This window comes from Alexandromys fortis, unplaced genomic scaffold (assembly GCF_014885135.2).
Source record: "Alexandromys fortis isolate MF-2015 unplaced genomic scaffold, M_Fortis_MF-2015_v1.1 scaffold_116, whole genome shotgun sequence".
Classification (NCBI taxonomy): Eukaryota; Metazoa; Chordata; class Mammalia; order Rodentia; family Cricetidae; genus Alexandromys; species Alexandromys fortis.
Window position 1 is genome coordinate 3,233,884 of NW_026067998.1, and position 14,225 is coordinate 3,248,108.

Consider the following 14,225-nt stretch of genomic DNA (forward strand, 5'->3'; position numbering starts at 1 on the left):
AACTCACCACAGGGAGTTTGGGAAAAGGTCTCTAGCAACCTCAGCCATAAAGCCCATAAAAGATCATCCTTGACTTACACATACTTTCCTGTGGTAATATTTTTCCCTATTAAAATCTGAGATTATGAGATACACAGTCGTGGAGCTTTTGTTAATTATGAACACTATAAAAATTCAAATTTCTATAAGCAGTGGTAAACACTCACCTTTAATCCCAGGACTCAGGAGACAGAGGCAGGTAGATCTCTGTGAGTTCGAGACCAGCCTGGTCTACGGAGCGAGTTCCAGGACAGCAAGGGATACACAGAGAAACCCTGTCTCGAAAAAATTTCAAATTTCGCAAAACAGTGTGTTGTAGCTCAATATCCAATATGCATTTTGTGTTTTTCTTTGTGCTTTTTCCTCTGAATCCTAATTGCTAATCTCACTCGCTAATGCTTATGCTAATCATAATCATGACTCCATTTCCTCATCATCCTAAAATGAATATTTTGTTCTTAAAAGTAAGGGTGTTTTTCCAGACCCTTTGACGTCTGAGTTTGCAGGAGCACTCTGCCTTCCCAGTGCATCTCACCGTACACACTTCGTTGTAATATGTGTGAACAGAAGCAAACGCTCTCTCATAGTCTAACACTAGGCAAATGTTAGATTACACAGTCAAGGCTAAATGGTAAGGAGACAATGCCCAGCCCGAGTCAGGAGTGTTTTGATGATGGTGGTTTTGCTGACCATTGCTAAGATACCCTTTATAACAATACCAAGCAAATTTCACCTAAGGTAGGATAAGCCGTACCCAGCCTTATACACACTAGACCATGGTATAATACATATGCTTAGGTGATGTAAAATATGACTATGACTATGGTACAGTAACATCTACTGACATCTTGATCAATGTACTTAAGGAATTATTGATTAATAATGATAAATTGTGCTTAAGACTTGTAGATATTAATATTCTTAAAAAATTCAGCCGTTGTGTATCAACTTAAAAGTACTGGGAAAACTAGTTCTGAATGTTTTCTTTCATTGATCCCATAGATTGTCATTCTAACTCTCTGGAAGCATCACGATTTTATTGGGAAAGTTTTACATCACATCAGCCACACCATAGGATCCATGGAAGGGTACAATGCGTCGTCCACTGACTTCACTTTCCTGGGGCTGTTCAACACAGAGGAAACCTCGGGTCTTGTGTTTGCCACAGTCTCTGTCATCTTCCTCACCGCTCTGGTGGCCAACGGCATTATGATCTTTCTGATCCACACGGACCCTCACCTGCACACCCCTATGTACTTCCTCCTCAGCCACTTGTCCTTCATCGACATGATGTACATCTCCACCATTGTGCCCAAGATGCTAATCGACTATCTGCTAGGGCAAAGGACCATTTCCTTTGTGGGATGCACAGCTCAACACTTCCTGTACCTCACCCTTGTGGGAGCTGAGTTCTTTCTTCTGGGCCTCATGGCCTATGATCGCTACGTGGCCATCTGCAATCCGCTTAGGTACCCTGTCCTCATGAGCCGCCGAATCTGTTGGATTATCATCGCAGGCTCCTGGTTTGGCGGATCTTTGGATGGCTTCCTCCTCACCCCAATCACCATGAGTTTTCCTTTCTGTAGTTCGCGAGAGATTAATCACTTCTTCTGCGAGGCGCCTGCTGTGCTGAAGTTGGCATGCGCAGACACGGCCCTCTACGAGACAGTGATGTACGTGTGCTGCGTTCTGATGCTGCTGATCCCGTTCTCCGTAGTTATCGCGTCCTATGCCCGGATTCTGGCCACGGTCTACCACATGAGCTCCGTGGAAGGGAGAAAGAAGGCCTTTGCCACCTGTTCCTCTCACATGACCGTGGTGACCTTGTTTTATGGGGCTGCCATTTATACGTACATGGTGCCACATTCTTACCACTCGCCGTCCCAAGACAAGGTTTTCTCTGTGTTCTACACCATCCTCACGCCCATGCTGAACCCTCTCATCTACAGCATGAGGAACAAGGATGTGGCTGGAGCTCTGAGAAGGGCGCTGGGGAAGTTCAAGAGCTCTCACCCAGGGTTGGGAGACTTTTGACTGTTGCTTCCTTCGCACACGAATTAATGGAAAATCGTTAGTGCGGCTGGGCCTGAGCTGAAGGATTCCAGTACAAGGAAGGACTGGGCGCACAGGGGAAAAGTCAGCATGAAAATGTGCCTTCTCTGTCTTTCATGTTTCCTCTATTTCCCGCTCCCAAAACCACCTTTTTCTCATGAGTTTTCAGACGAAATTGTGTTATTTAACACTGACTCAATTTTTTCTTTACTGTGTAGCTCAGCCTGTCCTTGAACTCATGGCGGTCCTGGGGCTTTCACCTTCAGAGTGCTAGAATTACAGGCAAGCACTACAATGCGTGCTTTTTCTTTCCTTTCTTATATCTTTTTTTTTTTTTTTTTTTTTTTTTGTTGTTCCTATGACTTCAAATAAGTATATAGTGGCTTCTCAGACTACAAACTGGGGAATTTCCCCTGAGAGTTACTTTTTGGAGTTGAATAAGGCTACAAATAGTAAATGGCGAGAATGGCATCAATGAGGGAAGGAACAAGATGATATTAAGTACTTGTTAGGATACTCTGTGAGTCGAACCCACCCTCAAGGGCAAGAGAAGTGCTGCCCTTCCTGAGCTGGCAAGAGCTGGCGCAGCCACCACTGTGTTCTCAAATAGTCATTGTTTTTGCTAAATTCACTAAGTTGTTATTACTTTCAATAAAAAAAAAATCAGTATTTATCTTCTGTTTGTTTGCAGCACAACCACAGAAACTATTTTTGGATGAAAGGCAGCCAATGAATGGAATCAGGGATAGTTGCCAGCAAAGACAGAATTAAACTGCACGGAGGGCTCCAAGACACTGAAGTAACACATAAATATATGCGTTGAATTTAGTGAAGCTCTTTTCAGATGTAGTGCATAGCAAGGTATAGAATAATACAATGATGTAGTAGAGTTTAGCTCACTGTTTATCTCTCTACCCTCTACACAGTCCATAACTGAACTCAGAAAAATGTGGCAAAGCATTTTGCGTGTGCACCTCACGATATAAGTAAGTTACTCAGAATAAAGGTACCACTCAGACTTTGTCATCGTGTGCAGAATTTACTGTTGTGAGAGGCACAGCAAGCAGCAAGAGCCCTGGGGACTACACGTCCCGAGAACCTCCTGCTGTTACTGAAAATAGCTCTGCTTGTTTCTCTCAAGGTCACCAAGTCCCTCAGAATCTGTGAGTTGTATGGAAACTCCAAGGGGATCTCTAACCCCTCACTGGGCAGTGTTACTGGTACTTACAATAATAGTGAGCGACTTTCCCCAAACATTGCTGCTAGAGCAGATTGGTTCAACCATCACCCTTAGAAAGAATTTAGACATGTAGTATAGTTGTTAGTATAGTTAGATTGCAATGTATTTGTTAAGAGCTTTGATGTAGAAAATCTTGGGGAGAAATTTAAAGTTTAGAAGGGCACACTTAATAAATAGTTGAGTGAGGGACTTGTTGAGGTCAGGGAACGGGAACAGTGACAGCCTGGCTATTGCTAGCTGACTCTGTGCTAGGATGGGTTGGAGGATTAATTCCCTGTACCCATTTCGGCCCTCAGCTTCCTGATAAGATTTAGTAAAAAACTGTTGTTGTGTGGATATGCACCCTGAGGATTTAAAGTAGAGCTGACTGATTGTTTTTCCTATTACAAAAGTTTATATTTGTGATTCTTTTAAGATTTTTTTAAAAGATTACCTTTTGAGACAAATAATAAAATGATTGTAACTACAAAATGCAGCCTTTCAGTAAAAGAACTGGCTGAGAAAAATACCTTGCTTGCATCCACCTTGTTAATCTAGAACAAGTTGCTTAGACATGAATGCATGTGGGTCCTTGGAAATAATTTGTTTTTTCATCTGTAATACATAAAATATTTATCATGTAAGGGAAATGGGAAACATGCTGTTTTTTTTTTTTCAAACTTGTACCCATTGTAATCATTCACTTAAAAAAATAGGATGTAACCACATTGCTATTTTTATGCTGCTTGAAAGATTTTGCTGCGGTTTATAAACTGTAAGGGGAAACATCAAGGAATACAGGAGGAAAACATCACGAGGGATGTAAAGAGAAACATCAGGAAAAGAGTAAAGGAAGAAATAAAGAAGATAGAGAGACCCTGACATGTTGAAGGTGTGTGTGTGTGTGTGTATGAGTGTGTGTGTGTGTGTGTGTGTGTGCGCGCGCGCACGTGTGTGGTGTTTTCCTTTTCCACCGGCCCCAGAGAATTAAGTTTTGCCCTGCTCACCAGCCCCAGAGAATTTTTACTCACTGAGATAAAAAAAAAAATCAGTTGTGTGAACAATCTGACCCATGCCTTCCTGTCTGTTCCTGAGCTTGACAGCTGGCTTTATTGCAGTAAGACTTAATTGTGGCATATTGGTAATTCTTCTAAAAAATTACATGCCTGTTGCTGGCTTGTTTTTAGGAAACTTGGCACAGTCTAGTGTGACTGAGGAAGAGGAAACCATCAGTTGAGGAAATGTCCCTACCATATTGGCTTGTGGGCAAGACTGTGGTGTATTTTGGTGTATTTTCTTGACTGATGTTTAGTGTATGATTGACCTTCTCATTGGGGGTGGTGCCATCCTGGGCCTGGTAGCATTAAGTGTTATAAAAAGGCAAGCTAAGCAAGTCACGAGAAGCAGGCCAGTAAGCAGCACTGTGTTAGGAATTTTCTTAATGTGAGCTTTCTGCCAACACAAAAGTCCCAATCAATCCAAGTCACAACGAGCCAAATTAAAGGATATCCAGGTTTTAATGGGATTCTTGTGCTACCACGGTAGGTGTGAGTGTGTGGGGAGACACGACACGGGACGGAATGGGGACTATGAGGGGACTTTCAGGGGAGCAGTTTAAATAGACTGGGGGAGTGGTCAAGATTTTGGCGGGCTGCCTTGACCCTCCTGGGGGGTGTGTGTGTCAAGGTTTTGCCGGACACCTTGAGACTCCTCCGGGGAGGAGTCAAGGTTTGGTGGGCATAGAGGCAGGGCCTCTAAAGATGGAGGCCCAAGACCAGGACTTACACACAGTAATCAAGGATTAATCTTATAAACATTAATAACATGGATTAATCCTCTGTGGCTTCTGGTTCAGTTTCTGCCTCCAGGTTCCTGCCTTGCTGTATGTAGCTCCTGCTTTGATTTCCTCCAGTAGCAACCGTTACCTGGAAGTCTAAGGCGAAATAAACCCTTTTCCTCCAGAGGCTACTTTGGTCATGGTATTTTATCATAGCAATGGAAGTCCCAACTCAGAAATTCCTTGCCAGTTCATTATGCACCAACAAGTTAATGACAAACGAGGTACTCACTATGAGTTGTGATTGATCTGTAGAACAACAGACTGCATGTAAGAGACTTCTGCAAGTCAGCTCTGTTCCGTACAGCAGACATAAGAATTTCAGGGAAAGCGAGTGACAGGATGCTAGGTCCTTCAGACAAAGCTTCTTTGTCATTCATTCTTTATCCACAGCACCCACACTACCCCCCAAATTTATATCCCAGTGGAGAAAAGATATGGGACAATTCAGAAAACCAATAGAAAAGCAAGCGAGGTTCAACAGTTAGTAGCTCTATCCCATGGTATGTGGTAGCAACCGAAGCTGAACATTTATGCATCTGGCCCCATGTGTCCATACTTAGATTTATAATATACACACAGATATTTACTAAATGGCAAGCATTGATAGACAAAATAGGAAAGTTACCAATAGCCCACTGACAATGAAGTAGATTATTTCATTGGGATGTGTTCATTATGATAAAGCATATATCTTAATATCACAGATTAATCTTATAACATTAATAACATGGATTAATCTCATAACACTATATTGAGAGGAAGAAACAAGTCATGAAGTATTATATTTATATACAATACAGATCAAGTAAAATCATGCCTTGCATTTAGATGGTCGTGGGCGGGCATGTTCATAGCTAAGATTCCATGATGCCGCTGATTTCATTTCTAAAAATGTATGTAGATTATATATTCAGTCTATAGTTTCATAAAGTTGATCAAGCTCCAACGTTTACATGATTAACTATTCTCTGTGTATCTGTTATCTCTGATGAATAGTCAAACTGCAGCTCATGAACTACAATAAACAAACACAGAACAATGGAGGACTTCTGCTAAGCAGCAATGTGATCAAAGAGGCTTCTGAGGAGGCCATAAATAAGCAAAGGAACAAGGTGAAGAATGGTCCAGAAAGAGAACAATCTAGATAGAACATCAGAGGCTAACACTGTGGAATGAGGATGGCATATTCAGAAGGGTGGAAAATATTGCTAATCCAAAGAAGTTACACACATAATGAACCAGTAGGGGAGGGGCTAGATTGAGGAGGGCTTCCATGACGGGTACAAGCTGATGGATTCTTCATTTAGTTTAAAGGGACATTCTTCATCTCTTATGACAAATTTTGGTTTGATGTCTGCTTTTTCAGGAAAGAGTGTGCTATACCGGTGTGCTTTCTGGTTCTATGTGCTAGGAAAGATTTTTTTATATATATATCCTTTTGCCTCAATGTTGTGTTGTCTTCACAGTGCAGTTTACAAGCAATAGGTAGATGCATCTTATTTTTTAACCAGTCTGATAGTCTGTGTCATTTGTTGTTTCAAAACAGGGTTTCATTGTGTAGTACTAGCTCTACCAGAACTCACTCTGTAGACCATGCTGGCTTTGAATTCACAGAGGTCTGCCTGCTTCTGCCTCCCAAGTGTGGGATTAAATGTGTGCACCACCTCTGCCCTGCTAGTTTGTGTCTTTTGATTAGAGAATTTAGGACACTAATGTTCAGAGTTGTTACTAAAAGGTAATGTTTGGTCATTTCTTTCCCCTTTTTATAAAAAGGGATTCTTTCCACATATGATATATCCTGATTACAGCTTCTCCTCCCTCTATTTCTCCCAGTTCTTTTTTTTTAATATTTTTATTTATTTATTATGTATACAATTTCTGTCTACATGTATGCCTACAGGCCAGAAGAGGGCACCAGACCTCATTACAGATGGTTGTGAGCCACCATGTGGTTGCTGGGAATTGAACTCAGGACCTTTGGAAGAGCAGACAGTGCTCTTAACCGCTGAGCCATCTCTCCAGCCCCCATCCCAGTTCTTTTTTTTAAATTTATTTATTTATTAAAGATTTCTGTCTCTTCCCTGCCGCCGCCTCCCATTTCCGTCCCCTCCCCCAACCAAGTCCCCCTCCCTCGTCAGCCCAAAGAGCTATCAGGGTTCCCAGCCCTGTGGGAAGTCCAAGGACCACCCACCTCCATCCAGGTCTAGTAAGGTGAGCATCCAAACTGCCTAGGCTCCCATAAAGCCAGTACGTGTAGTAGGATCAAAAACCCATTGCCATTGTTCTTGAGGTCTCAGTAGTCCTCAATGTCCACTATGCTCAGCGAGACCGGTTTTATCCCAGGCCTTTTCAGACCCAGGCCAGCTGGCCTTGGTAGTTCGCGATAGAACATCCCCATTGTCTCAGTGTGTGGGTGCACCCCTCGCGGTCCTGAGTTCCTTGCTCGTGCTCTCTCTCCTTCTGCTCCTGATTTGGACTTTGAGATTTCTGTCCGGTGCTCCAATGTATTTCCCCCAGTTCTTCACTTTCTTTCCTAACAGGATCCATTCCCTTACCTTTCTGTCTCTTAGAAAAGAACAGACTTTTAAGAGATAAGAACAAGACATAAAAATATAAAATATAAGATAAATTTTAAAAAATCACATCAAAGTAGGATAAGGCAAAAACAAAACAAAACAGAAGGAAAAGAGCTCAAGAGAAGCACAGTTATCAGAGATCACTCATTCACTCACTCAGGAGTCCCATAAAAATACTAAACTGAAAATTATAATACGTATACTGAGGACCTGGTGCAGACCTATGTAGGCCCTGTTCTTGCTGCTTCAGTGTCTATGAGTTCCTAAGGGCTTCACTCAGTGCCCTTAAGAGGTGCACTTCTTCTCCTGGTATCCATAATCCCCTCTGGTTCCCACACTCCTTCACAGCCTCCTCCTCTGCTGGGTTCCCTGCACTCTGAGGGCAATGATTTGATGGAGACATCCCATTTAGGACTGAGTGTTCCTAGGACTCTCTCTCTCTGTGTAATGTCTGACTATGGGTCATGAAACCTAGAAGCCTGGAGTTCACCACATGACTTACAGGCACGTCTACAGGTGAGAGAGGGTCTCTTTTGGGCAACTCAGTCTGAGCGTCTTCCAGGAAACACAGCTGGTTTGCCTCTTCTAGGCATTTCTGCTGAGAGTATTTCTCAGCTCTTCTTACTACTTATGTAAGCTTGGGGAGGGAGGGGCCAGTGTATCTTGTAAGTTTCAGAGACTTCGGATATCTTTTGAATTGTTCACTTACTGAATTTTAAGGAGCCTCTCTTAGGACACCTTGAACATTAATGAGCTACTCTGCAGATTAGAGTTTGCCAGCTTGATTGAGAAACAAAATTACATGTATTTATCTCAGTGTAGAATCTCTAGAACCTGAATATTGAAGGAATTCTATACTATTTGAGATTATATACATACATACATACATACATACATACATACATACATACATACATACATAAAACCTATGTAGAGCATGGAGCATGCCCAAGGCATTGGCTTCAGTGTCCAGTACCAGAGAATGTAGACAATTTGCAATTCCTGTCTTCATATCTCCTGCTAATCCATGGTCATTAAAACCGATGTGCTCCATGAGATTTACTGCAGAATAAAGATGAATTGAATGCTGAACTTATACAACATCAACATAAGCCAATGAGAAACTGAAGATTTCCAAATTAAAATATATTATTGTCATCCAGATTTCAGTGTGCCGAAAATGGTATAGTTAACAATCCCTTAGTTGGTTTGTATCCAATGATGCAACTATGTTAGAACAAGGGATATAAAATATAAAAGGTGCCCGTATTTACCAAGACAATTTATTTTCATACCCAGATCATTTCATATTGATTTTAAAGGGAAAAAAATAATAAGGAAAACTTCAAGGCACTGGTCTTCAAAACTTGATGTGTAATTAGGTTGATAAAATTTAGTAGAGGAAGTATTTCATTGAGTCAAAACTAATTTTCCCAACAAGTAATAATGCCTTAGTGGAATTAAATGTTTCTATAAGAGAAATAATCATATGTTAAAACAATATTTGAAATACTATTAGAATTGTCTTTGTCATAGTCAGCTGGCAGAGTAGGTATCTCTGAATGAATGGTAGGGGGCATTTCCTTTATGGCAATGGGGTGTCACAGAAACAGGGTACAGCACAGCTCCTGGGAGATGTGCACCTTGTCAGCAGCAGAGCGTCTACTGAAGATACAACTGCATCCTTCCACCCAAAATAATTCATGGCTCAGAATATATGACGATTTCAAAAGTTTAAAAAAAAAAACCACTAGTACCTGATACATGAAAGATTTGCACCAAGCCCCACTGCACATTGTGTGCAATTCCATGATGGCAGGGGTGAAACCAGGAAAAGACTTCCTGGTTTCGTCACGTGTGTCAGAATCAGCACGCGTGTCAAAATTGCCACATGTGGCAGAACCGGCACACGTGTCGGAACAGTCATGTGTGCCAGAACCGGCACGCGTGCAGAAAAGCACACATGTGTCAAAACAGGCACACGTGCCAGAACCGTCATGTGTGCGAGAATCGGCACGCGTGCAGAAGAGCACACGTGTGTCAAAATCGTCACGCGTGCCAGAACCAGCATGCGTGTTAAAATAGTCACGTGTGCCAGAACCAGCACGCGTGTCAAAATAGTCACGTGTGTCAGAACCGGCACACGTGTCGGAACCGCCATGTGTGCCAGAATCGGCACGCGTGCAGAAAAGCGCACACGTGTCGAAATGGCCACGTGTGCCAGAACAGGCACACGTGTCAAAATCGACACGCGTGTCGAAATTGTCGCGCGTGCCAGAACCGGCACACGTGCAGAAAAGCACACACGTGTCAAAGTCATCATGTGTGCCAGAATCAGCACGCGTGTCGAAATTGCCACGTGTGTCAGAACAGGCACACGTGTCAAAAACATCACGTGTGCCAGAATTGGCACGCGTGTCGAAAATTGTCGCGTGTGTCAGAACAGGCACACGTGTTGGAATCGTCATGTGTGCCAGGATCAGCATGCATGTCGGAAATCGTCATGTGTGCCAGAATCAGCACACGTGTCGGGATCGTCATGCGTGTCAAATTTCTAGCGTGTGTCAGAATCGACACGCGTGTCAGAAAAACAGCACGCGTGTCAGAATCGGCATGGGTGCAAAAAAGCACACACGTGTCAGAAATCGGCTTCTGCATTGTCTTACAGTATACAGTATCATATGGTTAATACAGGACACTGGAGACGCATGGATGGCTGGTTATTAGGTTTTAGAAGTCTATCAATAAAATGTTAGGCAAAATTGTTGATACTGGTTTGATCGACTTGATACTTGTTACTATGTTTGCTACAGAATTTAATAATCGCACCTCAACCTTTAAAAATATGACCCCTTTACACAATAAAATACATTTTCTAGATAGCATCATTTGGGAAGTCACAAGAAGACTACTTCCCCATAAAGCCAATGGCTCATCGTTCATCTAAAATCTAACCAAGGTCATGTTCTCCTTCTCAAGGAGACTCGAGCTGATGAGGGGCTCCCTGTAATTTCATTCATGCTTGGGGCATTTTCTTCTTTTACATTTATGTCTTCATTTTCCTCGGTGAGGAATAAAGGAAAAATCACACCAAGACAAGGTTTTCTTAAAAATCATACATCATTTTAGGTGAATCATTTAACTTTCTCTGTGGTACACACTCAGAAGTCCTTCTCACAGTTTGTCCTTCCACCAGGGACCACTCAACGTTGGAACCTCTTAAAGTACACAGAAAAATAAAGCAAGTAAAACTCTAGTTACTTTAAGGGAGGGAGGTCTCCTCTCTTCCCTCAAATCCTCGCTGGCATCCAAACTTCGCTCTCACTGGAAGCCTCTGCCCTTGTGCTTGGCTGTGTTCATTCCCTTTATGTATTTCTTGCTTCAGTATCTTGAATTCCATAGTCATTTCCAAATGGCGTATTCACAAATAACTTGGGAGGTCGTCCAACGTGAGTTGAAGAGACCCTCAATTTGACTTATATGGGGGCAAGTCTTTGAAAATTGAATGTTTACAGTATTCTCAATTCAAAAAGGATATGCTGAGTTTTTTACATTTATATTATTGATGCTAATCTTAGCTCTCACTCCAAAGAGAGTTAGAGTTGGTTCTTAGCCAACTATGAGTGTGACCTTGGCCACAGAACAGATTTCCTCCCAAATGACACATTCCACCGTGGACAGGCTTACATAAACTCTTATGATCCCACAACAAAAGTTGCAAACCAATGCATTTACAAAACACATTGGTGAGGAGAGCAGGAAGGTAGATTACAGGAAAGTGGTAGAAACTTGTGCTTTCTGTTCTAGAAGTTACTTAGCTTGTGGAGAGCTCCTTCGGAGAAGACTATAAGTCAGGATTACACAGAAACATGGATAAATGTTCTCTTGGGGTGTGATTGCTATTTCTGATTTATGAACTTGACTGTATCTAAAATCACCTGAGACACACACTTAGGAGAGTCTCTGTGCATGCCGGTTGAGGACCAGCTACATGAGATGGCCCAGGGGGACACACTCTAGTTGTGCACTGCACCCTTCCGGTGTCTTGGACTGAAGAGATGAGAAGGCACACTGTGAATGTTGTTGAGGGAAAGGGGAGGAACAAGTTTAAGGTTATGAACAAGGAGAATGCAGACACCAAAGCACCAGTGTTTGTTAAAGCAATCAGCCCCATTAAAGAGAAACTTCTTGCTCTGCTAGGGTCATTGAGGAAGACAGCTTGGAGCAAGACCCCATCCTTAAAGCGCTCCCATTTGTGAAATGCGTTCAGTTGAGAACTAAGGAGTTCCCTGCTCCTGGAAAGCAGCTGTCTAGGGAAATGTTTCACCACAGTCAAGCTCACAGAAGCCAATGCAATTACTGTCTAAGGGTCCATCCTGAGGTGATGAAGAACATGGCAGTGTTTGTGTTAAGATTGTACCAATCAATACCATGTTCACTGGTCTGCATTTTTTTCTATAACGAACTTGTAGAACCTGATCTAATTGCTCTACCAGCACTGCTCTCCCATCTGAAGACGTGATGATTAGAGCCATTTGGTGCGCTGTCATACATGGAAGTGACTTTGGACAGAACTCTTTGGTGGCTATAGCCAGCACAGGTTCGGCCAGAGTCATGCAGCAATGCAGAAGGGAGAGGACACCTGTCCAGGGGTAAACCACCTGCAGGTCATTGTAGAGAAACAACTCATGGGCCAATGTCTATTCAAGTCAGTCCAGCAGCTCGTAGAGGGATTTGTGCTTTTCTGGATGGATACTTGTGAAATAATTGTCAGAAAAAATTAGGGACTGTGTAACACTGTAAGGGGAAACTTGGGGTTGGGATTTCTCATTTGCTTTCCCCTCATCTATAATGTAGGGAATAAAAGTTATAAAGCTTGTGTCTAAGGGCTCAGCACTGAATAGAAGTCATATATAAAAGTAATGCATCCATTATTCCAGATTGAGTTGGTGGAATGCATTCAATCATGGTGTTCATTCATCGTTTTCATTAAACCAGGTAGATGTCCAGATTAGAAAATAACTTCTATGACGAAATATCAAGAATCAATGCCAGCTCTCACTTGGGGGAAAGAACCACCTGGAAGATTGAGCAAAGCACCCTCCAAAGCACAAGGCACCTGGCTGATTAATGACCCAGAGCTTCCCCTTGGGGCTTGAGCAACCTCCTCTTGATGAAGGTCTGTTTTCACGTAGCTTCCCTACATGGCAGGAGTTTAAGAAGCCTGCTTCCCACTGCTGTCTCACTAGAACCTGGACTCGCCAGCTCGAGGTAGGATGCTGAACTGCTAAGGGGAATTCAGAGGGTCTGACTGGAGTCCTGAGATTCCTTCTCTGGGTGTCTCTGAAACTATTAGAAAGCTATTCAGGAGTCACTACCACGTGGGATACAAAGTGGTCTTTTCATGGCTGAGAGGAGCGAGGGCATGCATGCACTCTTTGGCAAGAACGCTGTTAGACAGCAGTATTTAGCTTGAAAACAGGGATCACCCAGTTGCCACCATTCTGCTACTTTTTAGAAATAACACCGGTCTCTCCCGTCACTTTCATGCTTAACTCTGACTAGTTCTGAATGGACGGCGAGGATTATGATACAAAGGGGAGGTGGCTGGACACCGCAGATGGTATCATCAATACTATACTGGCCATCGCAGCGGGAAGAGCAACTGAAGGGAGGAGCATGTGTGGAGATAGATGATGATAAAAATTGGTCTTCCTCTATAAATACAGCCAAAGTAATGCATACAGAGGAGCAAAAGGAAGAATAGAAGAAAATATTGACAGACACACCTCAGGAAGCTATGAAACACATAAGATCAGTACTTAGTCATAGGTAACGTTGCTTTCAAGACCATAAATCCGTCAAATACATGTACTGTAAAAAACTAATTGATTGCTGTGTTCCACTGTAATAACACACGTGCGTACTCCATCTCTAGATATCTTGAGACTGTCTCCCAGTCTTTACCCTGGTGTCTCTTCCCCAAACTCTGTATCTGAAGGTTCCTTATCAGCCGCTTTTGAATGAATCCAGCCCAATCCTCCCCGCACATCTGCCAGAGCCTGTGTGCAGGTATCTTGTGATGTGACCCTAGCCATGAAGAGATTCTCTGTCTTTAAAGTATCACCCAGGCCTATTTCCACCTGTGTTCTGACCCAGCTTGCCCTGGTTGAACTGGCTGCTGTCTTCTCTTTGTTCTGATCCAGCTTGCCCTGATTGAGCTGGCTGCTGTCTTCTTGGTTCCTAAAGCTACAGTTCCAAGAAGCCAACTCCCCATTCTGCTCAAATGTCTCCTGGTTTCAAGGTATCTCAGCACCAAATATTAGGTTGAGCCCTTCAGATAACGTCTCTAGGAGACAGGGCTGGTAATGACTAGCAAGTTCGCATTTTCTGTGTGGTGAGTAAGGAAAGCTTCAGGCATGCCTGCACAAGCCTTCTCTGGCTTAGTGAACATTCTGCTACATCTCTCCGTTCCTCCTTCTGTGATGCCGTGGGTCCT

General features: G+C 42.8%; 1 protein-coding gene across 1 annotated transcript; it reads left to right on the plus strand.

Moving 5' to 3' along the window:
• Positions 1-1,119: 1,119 nt before the first annotated feature.
• On the plus strand, positions 1,120-2,073 carry LOC126512663 (olfactory receptor 2T1). Its single transcript, XM_050160542.1, has one exon. It carries the CDS (start codon positions 1,120-1,122, stop codon positions 2,071-2,073), a length of 954 nt encoding a protein of 317 aa, XP_050016499.1.
• The last annotated feature ends 12,152 nt before the right edge of the window (positions 2,074-14,225 follow it).

Coding starts and splice junctions, on each gene's coding strand:
- LOC126512663 (XM_050160542.1), top strand. CDS start 1,120: ATGGAAGGGTACAATGCGTCGTCCACTGACTTCACTTTCCTGGGGCTG.